The 15,988-nt window shown below is 51.0% G+C and overlaps 1 protein-coding gene and 1 long non-coding RNA gene across 4 annotated transcripts in view; one reads left to right on the top strand and one right to left on the bottom strand.

Moving 5' to 3' along the window:
- Positions 1–15,988, top strand: part of LOC142579333 (LIM domain transcription factor LMO4.2-like) — a 103,981-nt gene that overhangs the window by 57,790 nt on the left and 30,203 nt on the right. For 2 of the 3 annotated variants that reach the window (XM_075689408.1, XM_075689409.1), the window contains one exon: positions 4,028–4,334. In XM_075689408.1, coding sequence (XP_075545523.1) covers positions 4,033–4,334 — 302 coding nt within the window. In that variant the 5' untranslated portion in view covers positions 4,028–4,032. Of the gene's footprint in view, positions 1–752; positions 1,705–4,027; positions 4,335–15,988 lie in introns of those variants that run through there. The other variant, XM_075689407.1, reaches the window with a different exon arrangement.
- The window catches only part of LOC142579334 (uncharacterized), a 128,033-nt gene that overhangs the window by 50,866 nt on the left and 61,179 nt on the right, over positions 1–15,988 (bottom strand). The window lies entirely within an intron of this gene.

Raw genomic sequence — 15,988 nt, forward strand, 5'->3', positions numbered from 1 at the left:
TTGCGTACGTTTTCTTTTGTATTCGCTTTTCTTTTTCATTCTTCTGTTTTTCTGTAGCATTCCTCGACCGTCTCGTCACCGAGGCACTATCTTGTGTGCCGCTACAAGAAGGCCCATGGTATGCGGTACGCTTCTGTCAATCTCTGCTGCTGGTTTATTCTTTTCCTATATGCGGGTGGCACAAGTTGTGTTAAGGTGCGTGCAGAAATTCGAACAGTTTGGCGAGAAATTCAATGGAAAATGCTCATCTGGGTAAAGCTGAGATGATATGTTGCAGTGCTTAATAATGGCATGATCTTCGAGCGAGTCAACAAGACCCACGTGGAGCAAGATTCGGCGACCTTGAATATTTGATCGGACGTTACTTATGGTGGACAGCGAGAATGTCACACGAAGTCGAAGAATGGTGCAAGGGCCAAGCTATACCGACGTCTCCGTTCTTTTTTCGCGTGAAGTTCGTGTGGTCCTTCAAGGAAGCGACACGTGTAATAAGCGAGGACAGAACGCTCAACTCGACGATGGCTGCTTGACCGCGCTTTGTATTCGCTGTCATTTACTTCACCCTCATTAATGCGGCTACGTATCGCTTTGAATCTAAATGACACGTGCTGCGAATTTATTGACCACCTGTTAAATGCCGCATCCACAGCCTCGTCTTCTCCTTCTTCTCCAACACCGCGCGCTCGCCTGTCACGATCGCCATGTTCTTCAACACGCCCACGAGGCGTTGCTTTTGTTAAAACAAAGCGACAGATGCCATGGCCGCGGAAATTCTAAGCCGATCAGCACAAAAACAGGCGGCGGAGGCGCCGGCGGAGCCTTTTATTCTCTCCGCGCCCTATACGTTCCTCGGCAGCTGGCGCGACGCGGCTTCGCATAAAGACAACACGCTGAAACGAGTCGACGACCAACGAGCCGAGAGATTCAAGCGTCGAAAAACAACTGTCCGCCGAGGGGAAAAGGAACGCTCGCACTGCGCAGCTACGCCTCGCTTGCAACCCTTCTTCTCGATCGCAAGAAGACGGACAGGAGGACACGCCGCGGTCACAAGCGGCGAACTAAAAACGACGGGAGGATAGACGGCGACAGGCACGACGAGGAAGCCACGGGAGTCGGCGAGCCGCCCTTCTGCTGCGGCGAAGCCTCTCGCGCTGGCGGCACCGTGGTGCGCCGCGTGGAGCAGGCAGCCAGTGTGTGTGTGAGCCCTGCGCTGCAAGCGAGGCGAGAAAGAGAGCCGTCTACGCGCGGGCCTGTCAAACGAACCGGGGGAGCCACGGTTGTGTTGTGTGCTCTCTGCCGTGGTGCGACCTCGTGCGTTCGGTGCCTGGGAAGGGAGCCAGGCGCATGGCTTGCGCTGTGAAACCAGCCGCACGCGGACAGATTGAGTGACCCGGCCCGGCGGCCAGCCCGTTTTTTCGTGCCGCTGAAAAGAACGGCGCGCCACGTCTTCAGCTGCGTGCTCCCCTTCGCTGGGACCAAACGCCCTTCTCATGTTTCTTCTCTGTACAAGTGGCAAGCGCCTGGCACTTCTGGGTCGGCCGCAGCTGCAGGGTGTCCAGCGCCACGAAGCTCACGAGTGGCCCGGCGGGCTCGTCGAGAAAGTTATGACGGAGCCTCCAAGCCTGACCTTCTGCTCGCCGAGCGCATCGTCTGCTGCGCTATTCTCTAACGTTGGGGAGCCCAGCCTTTCATTAGCGGAATTCGGTGAGCAACGTGATGCATAAGCTCGCTTTACTCGACTCGCGTGCTACCAAAACGACTGAATTTTGTTTATCTTATTGTCAGTCTGTCACTGAACTAGATTGTGGGGCCTGCCGTGACAGATTTATTTGTATCTCAACGTGCGCAACCATTAGGTGGTGGTGGGGCCTCGGCCATAGGCTGGTTTAGCCTGGCTATCGAAGTCGCGTACTGTTTCGCCTGAACCATCAGCAGAAGTCGGAACCGGAGTTATGGAAAAGTATCAAAGATAATATAACCACAGATACACGACCTTTGAATGCCAAGCGCCTTTTTCTTTATTTTTGTCTTCCTATGCTGCTTATATCTCCGCCTCGGCGTTTGGCCATTTGTTGGTTTCTATTCCTTTGCACGAACTGCTAACACGCTGCTTGCTATCTTTGAAAAAGTGATTCTAATGATTTTGTTCCTTCAGTCTTTACTACATTTGCCCACCTGGCACGCATGCAACATCGTCGCTCGTATAAATTGACAGTATACAGTTCAATTGAAAATATGCAGCATTTCTGAATCAAGTAACTAAGTATCTAAACATCTTTGACCGCAAGAGCCAAAGCTGCATATCTCAAACAACAGAGAGAGAGAGTGAGTGAGAGAGAGAAACGAAGAGGTGAGTGTAGAGAAGTTGACCAAGGACATGTCCGGTTGACTACCCTACACTAGGGGGGGAGGGAAAACAGATTAAGGAGAGAAAAGGAAAATAATAGTCAGTCAAACATCACAGGGGTGGTCGCTATATATAGGAAAGAAAAGGAAGGAAAGGTAGACTAGAAAGGTTACACAGAAGACGAGCGCGATTTTGCACTCTTCGGGAATAGGATGAGAGGGGAAAGTGATTATAGAAGGATGAAAACCACTGTAACTGTCTCCCACTGTCCTGGACACCTCAACCGTGGTGTCAGGGGTATATGGAGTGGGTACAAAGAACAAAAAGGACAAGTAAGACAGAGTCGAGGATATACCGCTGTGTTAATGCAAAATGAAGGAGAAACATGTTAGATTTGTTGGCGCGCGATACAGTCAGTTTGTCACACAACTTTGAATTTAAAAAGTTGAGCTCGGCTTTCAAAGCCTCCTTTGTAAACGTTCGTCGATACTGAGATCCTGTGACCCTGCATTCGGGAGTTTTGAGAGAACTTAAGCTGAATCAGGGGGGATTCCCTCTCAGAGCAATCACAGATTGTATAATTGCAACAATATCGTTCAAAGCTCCCAACACTCCAACAAATTTGCCAAAGTTCCGGCGACCCTGCCTGCACAGTGTCCACCGGGGTCGTCCACACGTCGTCGCGATCGTAGACAGCCGTAGCTGGTGACCATCAATGCCGTCAACGCGAAACCATGAGGACTGTCTCTCGCCTCGTTTCACATATGCGTAGCGCCACTCCCCTTTCTTTTTGTAGCGTGTCGAATGTCCCTTACCGCAAGCAGCTGTTGCCTCTCCGTCCAGGGGTTCATTAGCGGGTTCTCCCCAGGGCTTCGCTGCGAGCAGGGGGAGGACGAACCGCGCGGCTCCAGAGCTGGGCCACCGCTTTCGCGGGCTCCATAACGCGGGACCAGGCAGTGCATGGCAGCTGCTTTGAGTCATTCGGGACGCGTTCTCATGCGGCGGAGAAGCAAGGCGAGGGATCAACCGATCTCCTTCGACTTCTTTCCCCCCCCCTTTTTTTTTCTTCTGTTGCCCTAAGATAGCGTGCTGCCTCTTTGGTTCTTTTCCCAGTCTGTCTCTCGGTGTTCCTCTTTCCACATCACTCTTCGCGATGCCCCCGTGCAGAGTGAGGCAAATTGCCTCTTCCGTCCAGCCGAAAGGATAGGGCTGACCGGGTTCCCTCGGTAGTTCAAAGAGATGGAAGCCAGGAGAAATTAGACCTTTCTGCGGTGGTAGAAGAGAAAGCTCTAGGTCTGGAAGGTTTGAGGGTGGGTTTTAACGAGAGCTGTAAAATGAGCTGTCGCAGGTACTGGTGACACGTCGGGTCGGCGCGCGCGGGTGCCATATACAGTGTCCTTGCATATCTGCATCGAGTCCTATTGCGAGGTTCTCAGATAAAGACCGATGGCCGTGTTCATGAAAGTGGAGAAGTTTAGTCCTGAAAGCCTGGGAGTCAACGGAACTGCGCTGATGCAAGGTTCATTAGCGGTACACAGGTGTGAAAAGAGCAAGCGATGTTATGCGATTCCACTGGGTCAACACAGGGTCAACACAACTGCCTGCCTTCTTTAGTACTGTACTTCCGAAAGCTGTTGTGATGCAATGTTTGACCTCGTTCTCCCCACTTCCACTTTGCAGGTCCGATGATGGACATCAAGGCCGAAGTGCACCGGTGGAACCCCGAGGTACACCGGAGCCCCGTGCTGGGACCCGGTCCCGGCAGTGGTCCCGTGCCCATGATGTCTCCAGCCGCCCTGAGCCACTCTGGTCCCGAGTGCGCGGGCTGCCAGAAGCCCATACGCGAGCGGTTCCTACTCAAGGCGCTGGACCAACTGTGGCACGAGGACTGCCTCAAGTGCGCATGCTGCGACTGCCGCCTCGGAGAGGTCGGCTCCACCCTCTTCACCAAGGCGAACCTCATACTGTGCAAGAGGGACTATCTCAGGTAAGCGGCAGTATCTTGAGTATCCATTCATAAATGTATGGATCCGCGCTTGGACCTGTTGGCACATTAGAGAAGCAGTTCTCTTGCCGTTTCCAAATGTCTAGTCCCGAGTGGAGTTCGACTAGATCAGTCTTCCGTCCAAAGAGTGGACACTGGATAGGGGCTCTCAACATATAGAGTGAACTCCTTGTTGAAGATTCAAGGTGGTGATAGTGTCTGGAGCATGTCGACTTAACGTGTAGGTTTATTAGCTAAGCCGGCCAGGTAAGTAAACCCTCAGTTTGAGTTACTCTTTCATGGACAAAGAAGTTTGTCGCCGCGTGAGCAGCAATATGACGCTGCGTGAAAATAGGTAACGTGTGACTCCTTCTCTGATATATCGGCGCTCTTATACATGTTGAAACGCTACGGTGCATTAATGTGGTAGTATTAATTAGAAGTTAACTTCTAAATCTTCCAGAGGGCTTCACCAGGTGAGCGCCGTTTTCTTGAGTGCAACAATGTATATGGATCACGCCCTTGCACCTACCGCTGCCTTAGAACCGCAGTTCCTTTGATTTCAGTTGAAGATTTTGCGTCTGATTTCGGCAACAAACCAGACACTTCGTGGTGTGATATTGGGATTAAATCTTTTTTTTTTATTCGTAACTTTTTCTCGAGCACCCAATGCTCTATTGACGGTTTTAGGTATACTAGCTACGTTAACCCGCTTGCCTGCCTCAGCTAATCTTTTTGTCAGAAACAGGCATCTATTGCGTTCCGAGTTATCAAAAGCGGAAAAACGGTTCCGCATACAGGTGGTGGAGCCCTCGAGAAATTTTAATCTAAACCCACAAACACTAGGCGCTCTCACTCATGTGAAGTTATAGTTCTTTATAGCTCGCCATATAATATCGTCCTTTCAATTCCTATATTTAAGCAAGTCCTGATGCTACCGTAATACCGCGTACACTATTTGCAGTGCGCAACCCTACTCTTCTCATGTCCTTATGGCCTTCATAAACGTCGACACTATTGGTGCAGGCATCACTTTGTATTAAGCTCGCACCAATAGCTCAGTTTGATAGAAAAAGACTGGAAGATATTATGGCTGCTACTCCCGGTCCTTGGATAATAACAGGGGACTTCAACGCTCACCACCATATTTGGGGAAGCTCCAGGATAAATTCGAGGGGCAGGTCACTAATATCCTTTGCATCAGGCCACAACCTGTGTCTTATAAATGACGGAAGTCCGACATTTCTGCGAGGAACTACGTACAACAGCTGCCTTGACTTGACTTTGGTGTCACGTTGCCTGACTTTGAGCGTGAAGTCGTTCACTGATATTGAAACCCATGGAAGTGATCATATTCCGACCTATGTGAGAATCGATGGACTAGACGCCGCATTACCGGTTGTCGCTCGCCAAATCGACTGGTCAGTCTTTTAAGATCGCGTAGAAGACACATGCAAGACACATATCGCACGCAGATTAGAAGACATAATTGCAGACGCTATGGAAGATTGTACACGCTGCTTCACACATTCATCAAAGCGTACAGAGAATGACATTGAATTGGAAAGGCTTCGTGCACTACGTCGCCGAGCTGAAAGGAGGTACAGGCGCACGAAGTCAATTCTTGACCTCAGAGAAGCTCGGCGCAAGCAAAAGAAGATCAAACGCCGAATGGATAAGCTAGCGGATCAAAGACGGAAATGCTTTTGCGACTCACTGGACCCCCGCAAGCCATTGTCCCGTGTTTGGCGTACCCTACGGGGTCTTTGCTCAAGTCCCCAGCAACGACACTCTTTCAACGCCCTTGCTCTCTATCAAAACAGCCGTGAGATAGACGTCGCAGAGGAATTTTGTGCGAAAGTCGCCGGCGGCACAGTTTTGGTCCTTGACATGATATTAGGCAAAATCCCCGGCTCACGAGATGCAAGTATCGACGCTCCATTCTCTATGGAAGAGTTAGAAGCTGCTATGGCGCTCTGCAGGTGTTCGTCTTCACCAGGGCTCGATGGCATAACATATACTGCTTTGAGCCAGCTAGGTCGAGAAGCACGAATAGAACTTCTCAGCCTTTTTAATAGTTCATGGCAAGATGGTGTCGTCCCACAGGAATGGAAACGCAGCCGCCTGGTACCGCTTCTAAAAGCAGGAAAGTCGCCACTCGAACTGGCGTCGTATCGACCTATAGCTCTTGCCAGCTGCATCGGGAAGCTCACGGAACGTATGATCCTCATGCGTCTCGAATGATACCTTGAAAACCACAATATTTCCCCTGACTCTATGGCGGGATTTCAACGTGGTCGTTCATCGACTGACAGTGTCATCGATCTAGTATCATCTGTAGAACAACAAAACTCTCGGAAGCAATTATCAGTAGCACTCTTTCTTGACGTGAAAGGCGCTTACGACGTTTCCCATCAAACCATTCTAGACGCACTTTTGACAATTGAACTAGGAGGCCGAGTATATCAATGGGTCAGTAACTACTTGACACAAAGGTCCTTGTTCGTACGTACGGAAGATGGTCCGACTACCGACCACTACACATGCCGAGGCGTTCCCCAAGGTGGTGTTCTAAGCCCTACTCTTTTCAACCTCGCGCTTCTTGGGCTGGCCGAATCCCTACCGGAAACAGTGAGTGTTTCAATCTACGCCGACGACATCTGCATCTGGACATCAGCGGTCACTCGCCTGCAGGTTTTCGCATTGCTACAAAAAGCAGCAACACAGGCATCTGACTACTTTCACACACAAGACCTTACCATCTCAACAGAAAAATGTGCCTTAGTCGCTTTTACGCAAAAAGCGGTGACTCGTTATCCAGTATGCATCAATGGTCAGCCTATCTCCTACAAGAGAAATCACCGGTTTTTGGGCGTCATTGTAGACCGGGACCTCACTTGGAGCCCTCAGGTTGCCCACTTAAAGAAGAAGCTCACATCTATTGTTGACGCCTTCAAGTTCATCGCCGGCAAAACATGGGGATCGTCAGTGGGTTCTATGCTACAGTTATATCGAGCACTTTCCATCGAATTCCTACGCTAGGGCTCTCCCGTGCTTGCTAAAACATGCAAGTCAAATCTTCGAGAACTTCAGAGCGTGCAGGCGCAGGCACTACGTGTTTGCCTAGGCCTTCCGCGGAGCGCTTCAACAGCAGGAACCATTATAATGGCTCAAGACCATCCGATCACGACTTACATTAGCATCGAAACGCTTAGAGCCCATATTCGTCATGTTTCACGGTGCAGTCAAGCTCTGTTGCGTGCCTGCCAGAACGACGACCACAGGCGTCCTTCTCCAACAAGGTCAGCATCCATCGTCCCTCCTTACCATCGGGCTTCACATCCTCAGCACGTTCAACCTCAGCTTTGTGGTGTTTAAAACAACCTCAAGTGCGTCCTACGGTTCCAGGGATAAGAAAAAAAACCGACCTGCCTACCTTGGCCTTGAAGCAAGCAGCTCTGGATTGTTTGCACACTTTCTACTTTGATCGAGTGCACATGTATACGGATGGCTCTTCCACTCAGACCAGCTCCACCAGCGCAGTGGTTATACCATCACGATCACTAAGCATCCAATACAAGATTTCTCACTTGACAACATCGACCGGTTCGGAGCTTGTTGCCCTCCGAGGTGCGGTTGATTATATTAATAACCAACCGGCTAATCGGTGGGCAATATTCTGCGATTCAAAGGCGGCCTTAAAATGTCTTCTGTCATCCCTTCGTCGCGGGTCATGTGAACAACTCGTGTCGGAGATACGAGAAATGCACCATCACATGATCACGAAAGGACACGACATCGTGTTTCAGTGGCTGCCTGGTCATTGCGGTATCTCCGGCAACGACCTCGCTGACGAGGCTGCTAGGAAAGCACACGAAGGAGCAACCCTTGCTTCTATACCTTTATCGCGGACCGACGCAGCCCAACACTTAGGCATGCTAGCGCACTCTTTGACATTGGAGAAGTGGCACACACCTGAATTCACTCAACATCGCTTGCATTCCCTCGATTCCTCAATGCAACTGCGACTGTTACCAGGTTTTCCGCGAAATGAGGAAACAGTGCCGTGCCGCTTACGTTTGGGCGTCGCATTCACCAATACATATGCATTTTTGATTGGTATGGCTGATAGCGCCGAGTGCAATGCCTGCGGTGTCGAGGAAACCATAGAACACCTACTGTGCTACTGCCCATCTTTTGAAGATGAAAGGCAAGACCTCTGCACAGCTCTCAATCAGCTAGATGGAAAGCCGTTCACCTTGAACAAGATCTAGGGACCATGGCCTCGCATATCGCAGCTACAAAAGGCCACAAAAGCGCTGCTGCGATATTTGAAAGATACCGGATTGAGTCAGCGTCTGTGATCCGGACTGAGTGACCGAGTGATATTCCCAGTGGACTCTCTCTTCTTTTAATCTTTCCGTCCCCCTTTCCCTTTCCCCAGTGTAGGGTAGCCAACCGGACTCAGTCCTGGTTAACCTCCCTACCTTTCGTTTATCTTTTTCTCTCTCTCTCTCTCTTGTATTCAGCTCAACCCCGTAAGAATTATCCAAAATAGCATTTAAAACAAATGAAACCAGAAAGAAAACCGCTATTTTCTTGTGGAAGTGTTAGAGGCGGGACTCAAGCATGCTTTATATTAATCGGTGGATTCCCGGCTTTTATTTAAGCACAGTGTGAGAGCAACTGATGTGGGGCCGCCGGAGGCATCCTGGAAGAGGGTGGCGTCAGTAGAAAAGAAAAAAAAAAACCAAGGAAGGAAAGAAAAGGAGAGTCTGCATGCAGCGATTTCTATGAGGGGGCATATGTCAGCCCTGCATCTATACTACTCACAGCGCACGTGGACCGGTGCAGGAATTCCGCTTGCAAAAGCACGTGCGAATAGTCCCGAGTCGCCGGCAGAACAGGCGAAAAGAAGAAAAAAAAAGGAAGAAAGAGAGAACGAAGGAACGAATGAGAAAAGCACGAGAAAGAGGAAACGGCTGCTGCTGTGTGTTCACGGCTGCTGCTCAACTCACAGACTGTGGTGTGCTGAGCGTGGCAACTCGCTTCGAAAGGCACAAAACTTTCCGGATAGTTTGCTCGGCACGCTCGACCACGTTTTTCTCGCTCCTCGCGTCAGCCAGCGGTGCACCTCCAAACACACACGCGTCGCCCCCCGTCTGCACGCGAGAATTTGGCGGCGACGGCGACGACCAAGCCCAAGCGCACCTCCCTACATCACCCACACCACCCGTCCTAGCTGCTCGCGCTTGCATGGACGCAGCCAGTCGACCTGCTGTTCTGAGCAAGACTTGCCGCCCGTCGCTGGGCTGCGCCTCTAGAGGCTCGGCTAACTGCCGCAGAAAGCAAAAGAAACGGTCCAAGCGCGACACCTAACAAAGCACTGTAGCGGCAACCGCGGCTGCTATAAGGGGCGGCCGCAGCGCAAGGTGCACCGACTCCGCGCGTTTTCTCTTCTATTTTTCTCTCCTAGCTTCTATCCGAGGCGACAAAACCCGTGTTCTCTTTCGTAAAGCGCGCCCACGCTGCAGTTGTGGCGTATACGCCGAAAGTGTTGTAGCAGCTATTCAAGGAGAGAGACGAAGAGACCACGCCACTTCCCTGCGCCAGACTGCACAGAGCTCACTGGGCATTTCGAATACCTCCGTAGCTCGCCCACCCAGCGTTCGCACAACCGCGTTGAGAGAAAAAGGGTAAAAAAAACAAGGAAAAAGGAAAATGTCGGAAAAGGCAAGAAACGCGAAACCGGGTGCGCTCGCAAAACGACCACTCCGGCGTTCTGCTCGCACAAGTCGAAGGAATGCGGCGGCGGCGGCGGCTGCGCTTGCGTCGAAGGCGCGTTCATGCGCGAAGAAGTCAAGCTGTGCCAAAGCGTGCGAGCGCGCGACATTGGTTTCAACCCACACCCAGTCGGGCGCGCGCGCCTGGCTGACGTTGGTAAACGTGCGCGGGCGCGCGTTTATGCTCGCGCATCGCGGTGGTCCGTATAAACCCCCTCCCTCCCCCTCGGAGCCCCTCGACACTTCCGCGCGTGGTGGAGTGTCGGGGGTACACGCGAGCTGGTATCCGTGAGCGCGCACGCACACCGCGTGCGCGCGACGAAGGCTTGGGTGGGCCCCGTTTCCAGGCTTCTTTCGTCTTTACTGTTATTTTTTTAGTTTTGCTGCGAATTCCTGCGTTCGTATACGCTGTCTCACCAAAACGGTGATGCTGGCTGTAGCTGTGAAAGCATGGGGCTTACGTAACAGGATTCAGAAGCCGGATTCGGAAAGCAGCTCTCACTAAGCGAGACTGGCTATAGTGATTGCCCGATGGTTTAGTTTGGCCGATCAAGTATCTTCACGAATGTGGCTCGCCGTGGAACAGACCCGCAGATCTTTTTTTATTCAGATACCCTAACGACCCTTATGGGCATTACATAGGGGGACGGGGGGTTAACAACAGGACATTTCATACACAATTAGGGGGGAAAGGCAATATAGAACACCGTGGTAAAGATCGCCGAATACAACAACAAGAAAATATGTAAAAGAAAAAAAGGAAAGAAAGAAATGCATACATGATGAAAAAAAAAGAAAAAAAATACACTCCGTACAAAGCATGTAGATTCACTTGCAGTGCGTCAAAGGCACAAAATTTTGTTTTTACTCAACATGCGAAAAATTGCGCTTCAAATTACTTACAAATGAGTCATGACCATGTATAGAAGCAATTTCTTTTGGCAGCTTGTTCCAGTGATAAATAGCAAGAAAGAGCGGTGATTGTTGAAGGAGATTCGTACGCGCAAACATGGGACGCGCTATGAAGGGATGGTCGAGGCGGGGGAAAATTTTTTCGCGGGTTTGATCTGGGATGCTGTAAAGGATCACGGGGTATAATACAATCTGTGGAAGTGGGAAAGCAGTGCTAACAGTCGTTGTGTTTCCAGAGAGGGTAACTGGTACAATGTGAGACTGTTAGTACGAGCGAGCGCTTCGGGTCCCGTATGTCGTACTTGGTGTTCTTACAATCGGCTCACACGATGTCAGGCGTCCAGATGAACTTGATTGAAGTTATTGTTCCTACGAAACGAGTTCTTTTCATTTTTTTTTTCTGGTCTCGCCGAAAACGCGTGGGTCTTTAGACTCGCTTTCCTTCGCCTATCCTTTGCCGGCTAATGTAGCGATTCCTTCCGTTTCGTTTCTTTTTGGCTTTTTTTTATCTAACGCTCATAATCCTCTGATCATGGTGATAATATATGCGTAGCACCATCGGAAACGTTGTCAAAGAGTGAAAAGCAGAGAGAGAGAGAGAGAGAGAGGAAAGGGGAAAGGCAGGGAGGTTAACCAGAGAAAAAGATCCGGTTGGCTACCCTACACTGGGGAGAGAGGGGAGGGGGAGGTAAAGTGGTAACAAAGTAGAGATAAGGAAAGGAAGGAGCCTAGACCCACAGTCACCATCGGTCACTGGCACCGAATACTGTCATCGCACAGCACAGTGACACTTGCCACACTATCAACATTTGTTCAGGCTACAGCCGCCTGTCCAATCCTGTCGCCCTCAAAAACCGCAACAGTGCCCTCGTCGCCATCTGCTGCGATGGCTTGTGATGGCGGTATTGTAAAATAAGTTCCTCTGTGAGAGGTCTTTGGTCAAAGCGCGCTATCGCGGTTGCGAGTGATTGTCTCTGTAAATTATATCGAGGACAGTCACAAAGAAGGTGTTGAAAAGTCTCCTCGTTACCACAGTCCTCACACGTGGCGTCGTCGGCCCATCCAATTCGGTAAGCGAAAGACTTGGTGAAAGCCACCCCAGCAGAGGAATTGCAATATAATAGTTAGCCTGGCCTTTCCTTCATAAGTGGCAAATTTATGTCATAATCTCATAATGTCATTAAAGGGACACTAAAGGTTACCAGAAAGTCAAGTTAAAGTGATAAAGCAATGCTCTAGAGCGTCTAAGGCGTCAATATAATCGCGAACAGAGCTTTAGTAACCGAGAAATTGAGGTAAATGCATGACACGATTTGAGACCCCCCAGCGACATTCCGGTACTAGCCCGATGACGAAAGCACTCCTCATTATAATTTGTCACTATACTCAACTACTCGTATTAAAAATATCATTTCATTAGATTATAAGACGGAAGAAAATGCTACTTGTCTACTTCTATTCGATTCTAAAAAAAAATAACATTTTGACGTTACCCTTGAGCAGTATGGGTGATCGAAAGGTTTCGTTTTCGCTCGACTCTGCGCCCTCTACTTTGGGCCGCGCGCGCTTTGGAGTTTCAGTTGTTTCTTTATCGCGTCGTGCTGCGGTTGTCCTGCTGGCTCGCGAAACTTGCCTTTGGAACAAGCAGCGAGAATGCCACGACCATGTGATGTCTTGGGATGCGCAATCGGTCCGCGGAACTTGGCCAAGGGCAGTTGCAGCGGCGAATCCAAAGTTACTCATCACTGTGTGCCAACGAGTGAACCTCTCCGTTCGAAGTGGTTAAGTACCGTACCTCTGCCACCGCGCGCTGGTAAAGAACCGAAAAATCACGTAGTGTGCTCGCTGCACTTTCGTCCAGAGGATTACGAGTTCAACGCCGACTTACTGAAGTCGCGTGAAGTGCCTTTCAGAGCAGGCCATCGTCGTAGTAGTACGCAACGACGCCGGCAGCGCGAACCCTCAACAGCAGGTCACGTTCATCAGTGCTGAAATCGCTGAACTCGAGCCCAGCATCGCGAGCTAATGTGTCGTTGTCAGGGTAATCCATTGCAACGAGCGTCGAAGCTGGTGTCATAAAATAAAGAACGAGCTTATCGTCGTGCGCTTTCCCTTCCGTTAGCCACCGTAGTTCCGCTTTCGCGCTGCTGTCGGCTCTGTCTTGGCTCTTTCTGGCCGCGCGTTTGCGTTTTGTGCAGAAAAGCCGTAGCGCCGTCTGCGGGAGCCGTTTTACTCACCAACGGCGCAACGTCACTATGAGACCATGACGTCAATACTCCTCGATCGGAGGGCGGGTGACTTGAACTGCGCTGGAGGTACGCGGACGCTTCAGAACGCATTTTCTCTTAAAATAAATCTCTTCTTCGCACGAAACATGCATTTCGAGGTTTCTGGGATGGTATTTTAACAGTCCACGTTGACTTAATATTAACCTTTAATGTCCCTTTAAAAACAGGCTACAGGCGTCTCTGGCGTTTTCATCAATGAAGACCGCCCGGCTTATGACCCTTACTTTTCAACTATGCATTGAACCAATTCCGCTATCTCTCATGCTTTTTTAAAATTTAGTTTAAGTACAAAGTTTATATTTATTACAACCGAGCCTGATTCTCAAATAAATGGTTCTAATGAAATATGGGACCTGTTCGGGGCTTTCTTCGAACTACCGGCGTCGCGTATTCGCGCTTGGCTCGAGACAGTAATTCGGGATCTTGCCTCGACCTCATCTTGTCATCTTTGACACGCTATCCAATGGGTAGCAGTGAATGAGTTTTCCTTTTTGTGTACTTGAGTGGCTTCTGATCAGCTGGAACTAGCGCCGTACCTTGTCACCACCACATAGATACTGATGGCAATTACATGCGGCACATTTCAGAAGCATTCCCAAGTGCGACAACGACGCTGTTAACACGCGGTTCAAATGCGCATACCATTTTTTATCCGTTTTCATTTCTAACCATATGGAAAAGCCTTCCTGGCTGGGATCAGCCGACATAAATATTATATATTTGATGTGATCGCAGCTTCCACGCAGCACAGAATTGAGCTTGTTCGCTTCCACTCTTTCCTCCGAGATCTCTGATTCAAGAACGCAGCTGTCTGCTAAGAAACAGGACACACTGTTCCAGTTGAACTTGCAACATATAGTCGCGGCATTACGAGTTTCCAGGTACCGAAACTGTCTCCGCTGCTGGAAATATTGCTGTAGGGAAAAGTGAACGAAATCGCGCGACGTGCTGAAAAGTCGAGCGAGGTGAAAGGCCGACATTCCTCTGCGCTGTCTGTCGCCCGCGGGAGCTCACGCGCAGATCGCAGCGAGGTTCGGTTGGGACATTGAGAGAACGCCTCATTCGGTATGCGCCCAGCAGCCACGAGGCCCATTTATGGCGACTCACGCGTTAAAGGATTAGACGGCCGGCTGTTGTTTCTTTCTGCCTCTTGTTCCTTTCGCATTTCGACGCGGATGGGGTGGGTGCGCGAAAAAATGCTAACGCATCTCTTTCGTCTAAGTTCTTTTTTATTTTGTCTTTTTTCATAAATCGTTTCTTTCTTTTGCTATGACTTTTCCTAATGCCGCGACGCACCACGCCGAAAAAAAATTGAGACCGACAAATAGTATCCAGTAAGGGGGTCGGAAATCGCGTAAAAAAAAATGGTTTGCTTTCCATGCAGTAATGCTGAGCTTTATGCTCCGCGCACGCCATGTTTCTCCCGCGCCCGCGGCACGTCCAGCCCAAAGCTGAGAGCTCGGCGGGGAGCAGGGTGTACGCCTGCTAGCCGTGGGGCTGCCGGCAACGCGTTCGCGCCAGAAATCGCCCATAACGGCCGCCGCCGAATAAGTCATCTGCGCAGCCGTGGACGCCTCGTCGTATGCCGCCGTCATCGTCAAAAATGTCTCTCGACAATGCGCCGCGCGGACTAGCAGGGTCGTGTCGACGGCGCGTAGCCGCGTCGGGAGGGTCGGAGGTGCGTCGGCGGCGCGGCGTGTCTCTGCATAGCAAGCACGCCCCGAGCACAACGCCGCCCCACCATGACTGCCGTGTTTGTACTAATTCCGTGCAGTGCAGCTTGGCGACGAAAGCGCACGAAAGTAACACCCCTGCTCTTGCGCAAGTGAACTTATACGTATGTACATAGTCCGGTGTCGCACAGCTCTAACCTTTGGTCGTCCTGGATGTGGTCGCGAGAAGTGTATCTCAAAAGATCTGCGTATTTCAGGCGTCCAGGATATGGCTGCAGGAGAACGAGATAAATAGAAAAAAAATACGAGTAAATCCTGTAAGTACATTCGAGGCACGAAATGGATCGATGAGTACTGTAAACGTGCATAACGCGAAGCACGGGACGTTACACGCGTCGTGTTAGAACCCGCACCATAGGAACGCGCCTTACTGTAGTTCTGCGTGCACTTCCCGTCTGAGGAGCGCCCAATTCGCTGCGCTAGCTGCACCAAACTGGCGAGCGACGGCGGCGGGGAGCGCAGGCCGCGAGAGCGCAGCGTGGAGCGCGGCAGTTTATATGGGCGCACGCTCGGTTGAGCCTTGTGAAAACGTCCGGCGCTCGAACGGCCGAGAGACATTTGCGTGTGTGGCCACACGCACGCGCGCGCGCGCGCGCTCGTACACGCGGACGCGCCATTCCCCGCTGCTCCATCAAAGCGAGGCGGCGGCAGCGCTTGTGCGGCGCGCGCGCGCACACACACACAATAAACGCGCTTTCTTCCTTCCCGCTGTCATCCACGCACGCCCGTGCCAACGCTTTGCGCGCGACTTGTGGGCTGCGTGGCGGCATACCGCCGACGACGTCAGGAACGCAGGCTTGCCGCCGCAGCATCCGACCATCGTGTTTACTGCGATGTCGGCGGGTGCTCGAAGCAGTTTGCGGTTTAGCCCGTGTTTTGTGTCTCGCTGCGGGAGTGCCGACAGACGGAGGCAGTGCGTATACTTTTGTGGGGTATGCCGC

Source organism: Dermacentor variabilis, chromosome 4 (genome assembly GCF_050947875.1).
Source record: "Dermacentor variabilis isolate Ectoservices chromosome 4, ASM5094787v1, whole genome shotgun sequence".
Taxonomy (NCBI): domain Eukaryota; kingdom Metazoa; phylum Arthropoda; class Arachnida; order Ixodida; family Ixodidae; genus Dermacentor; species Dermacentor variabilis.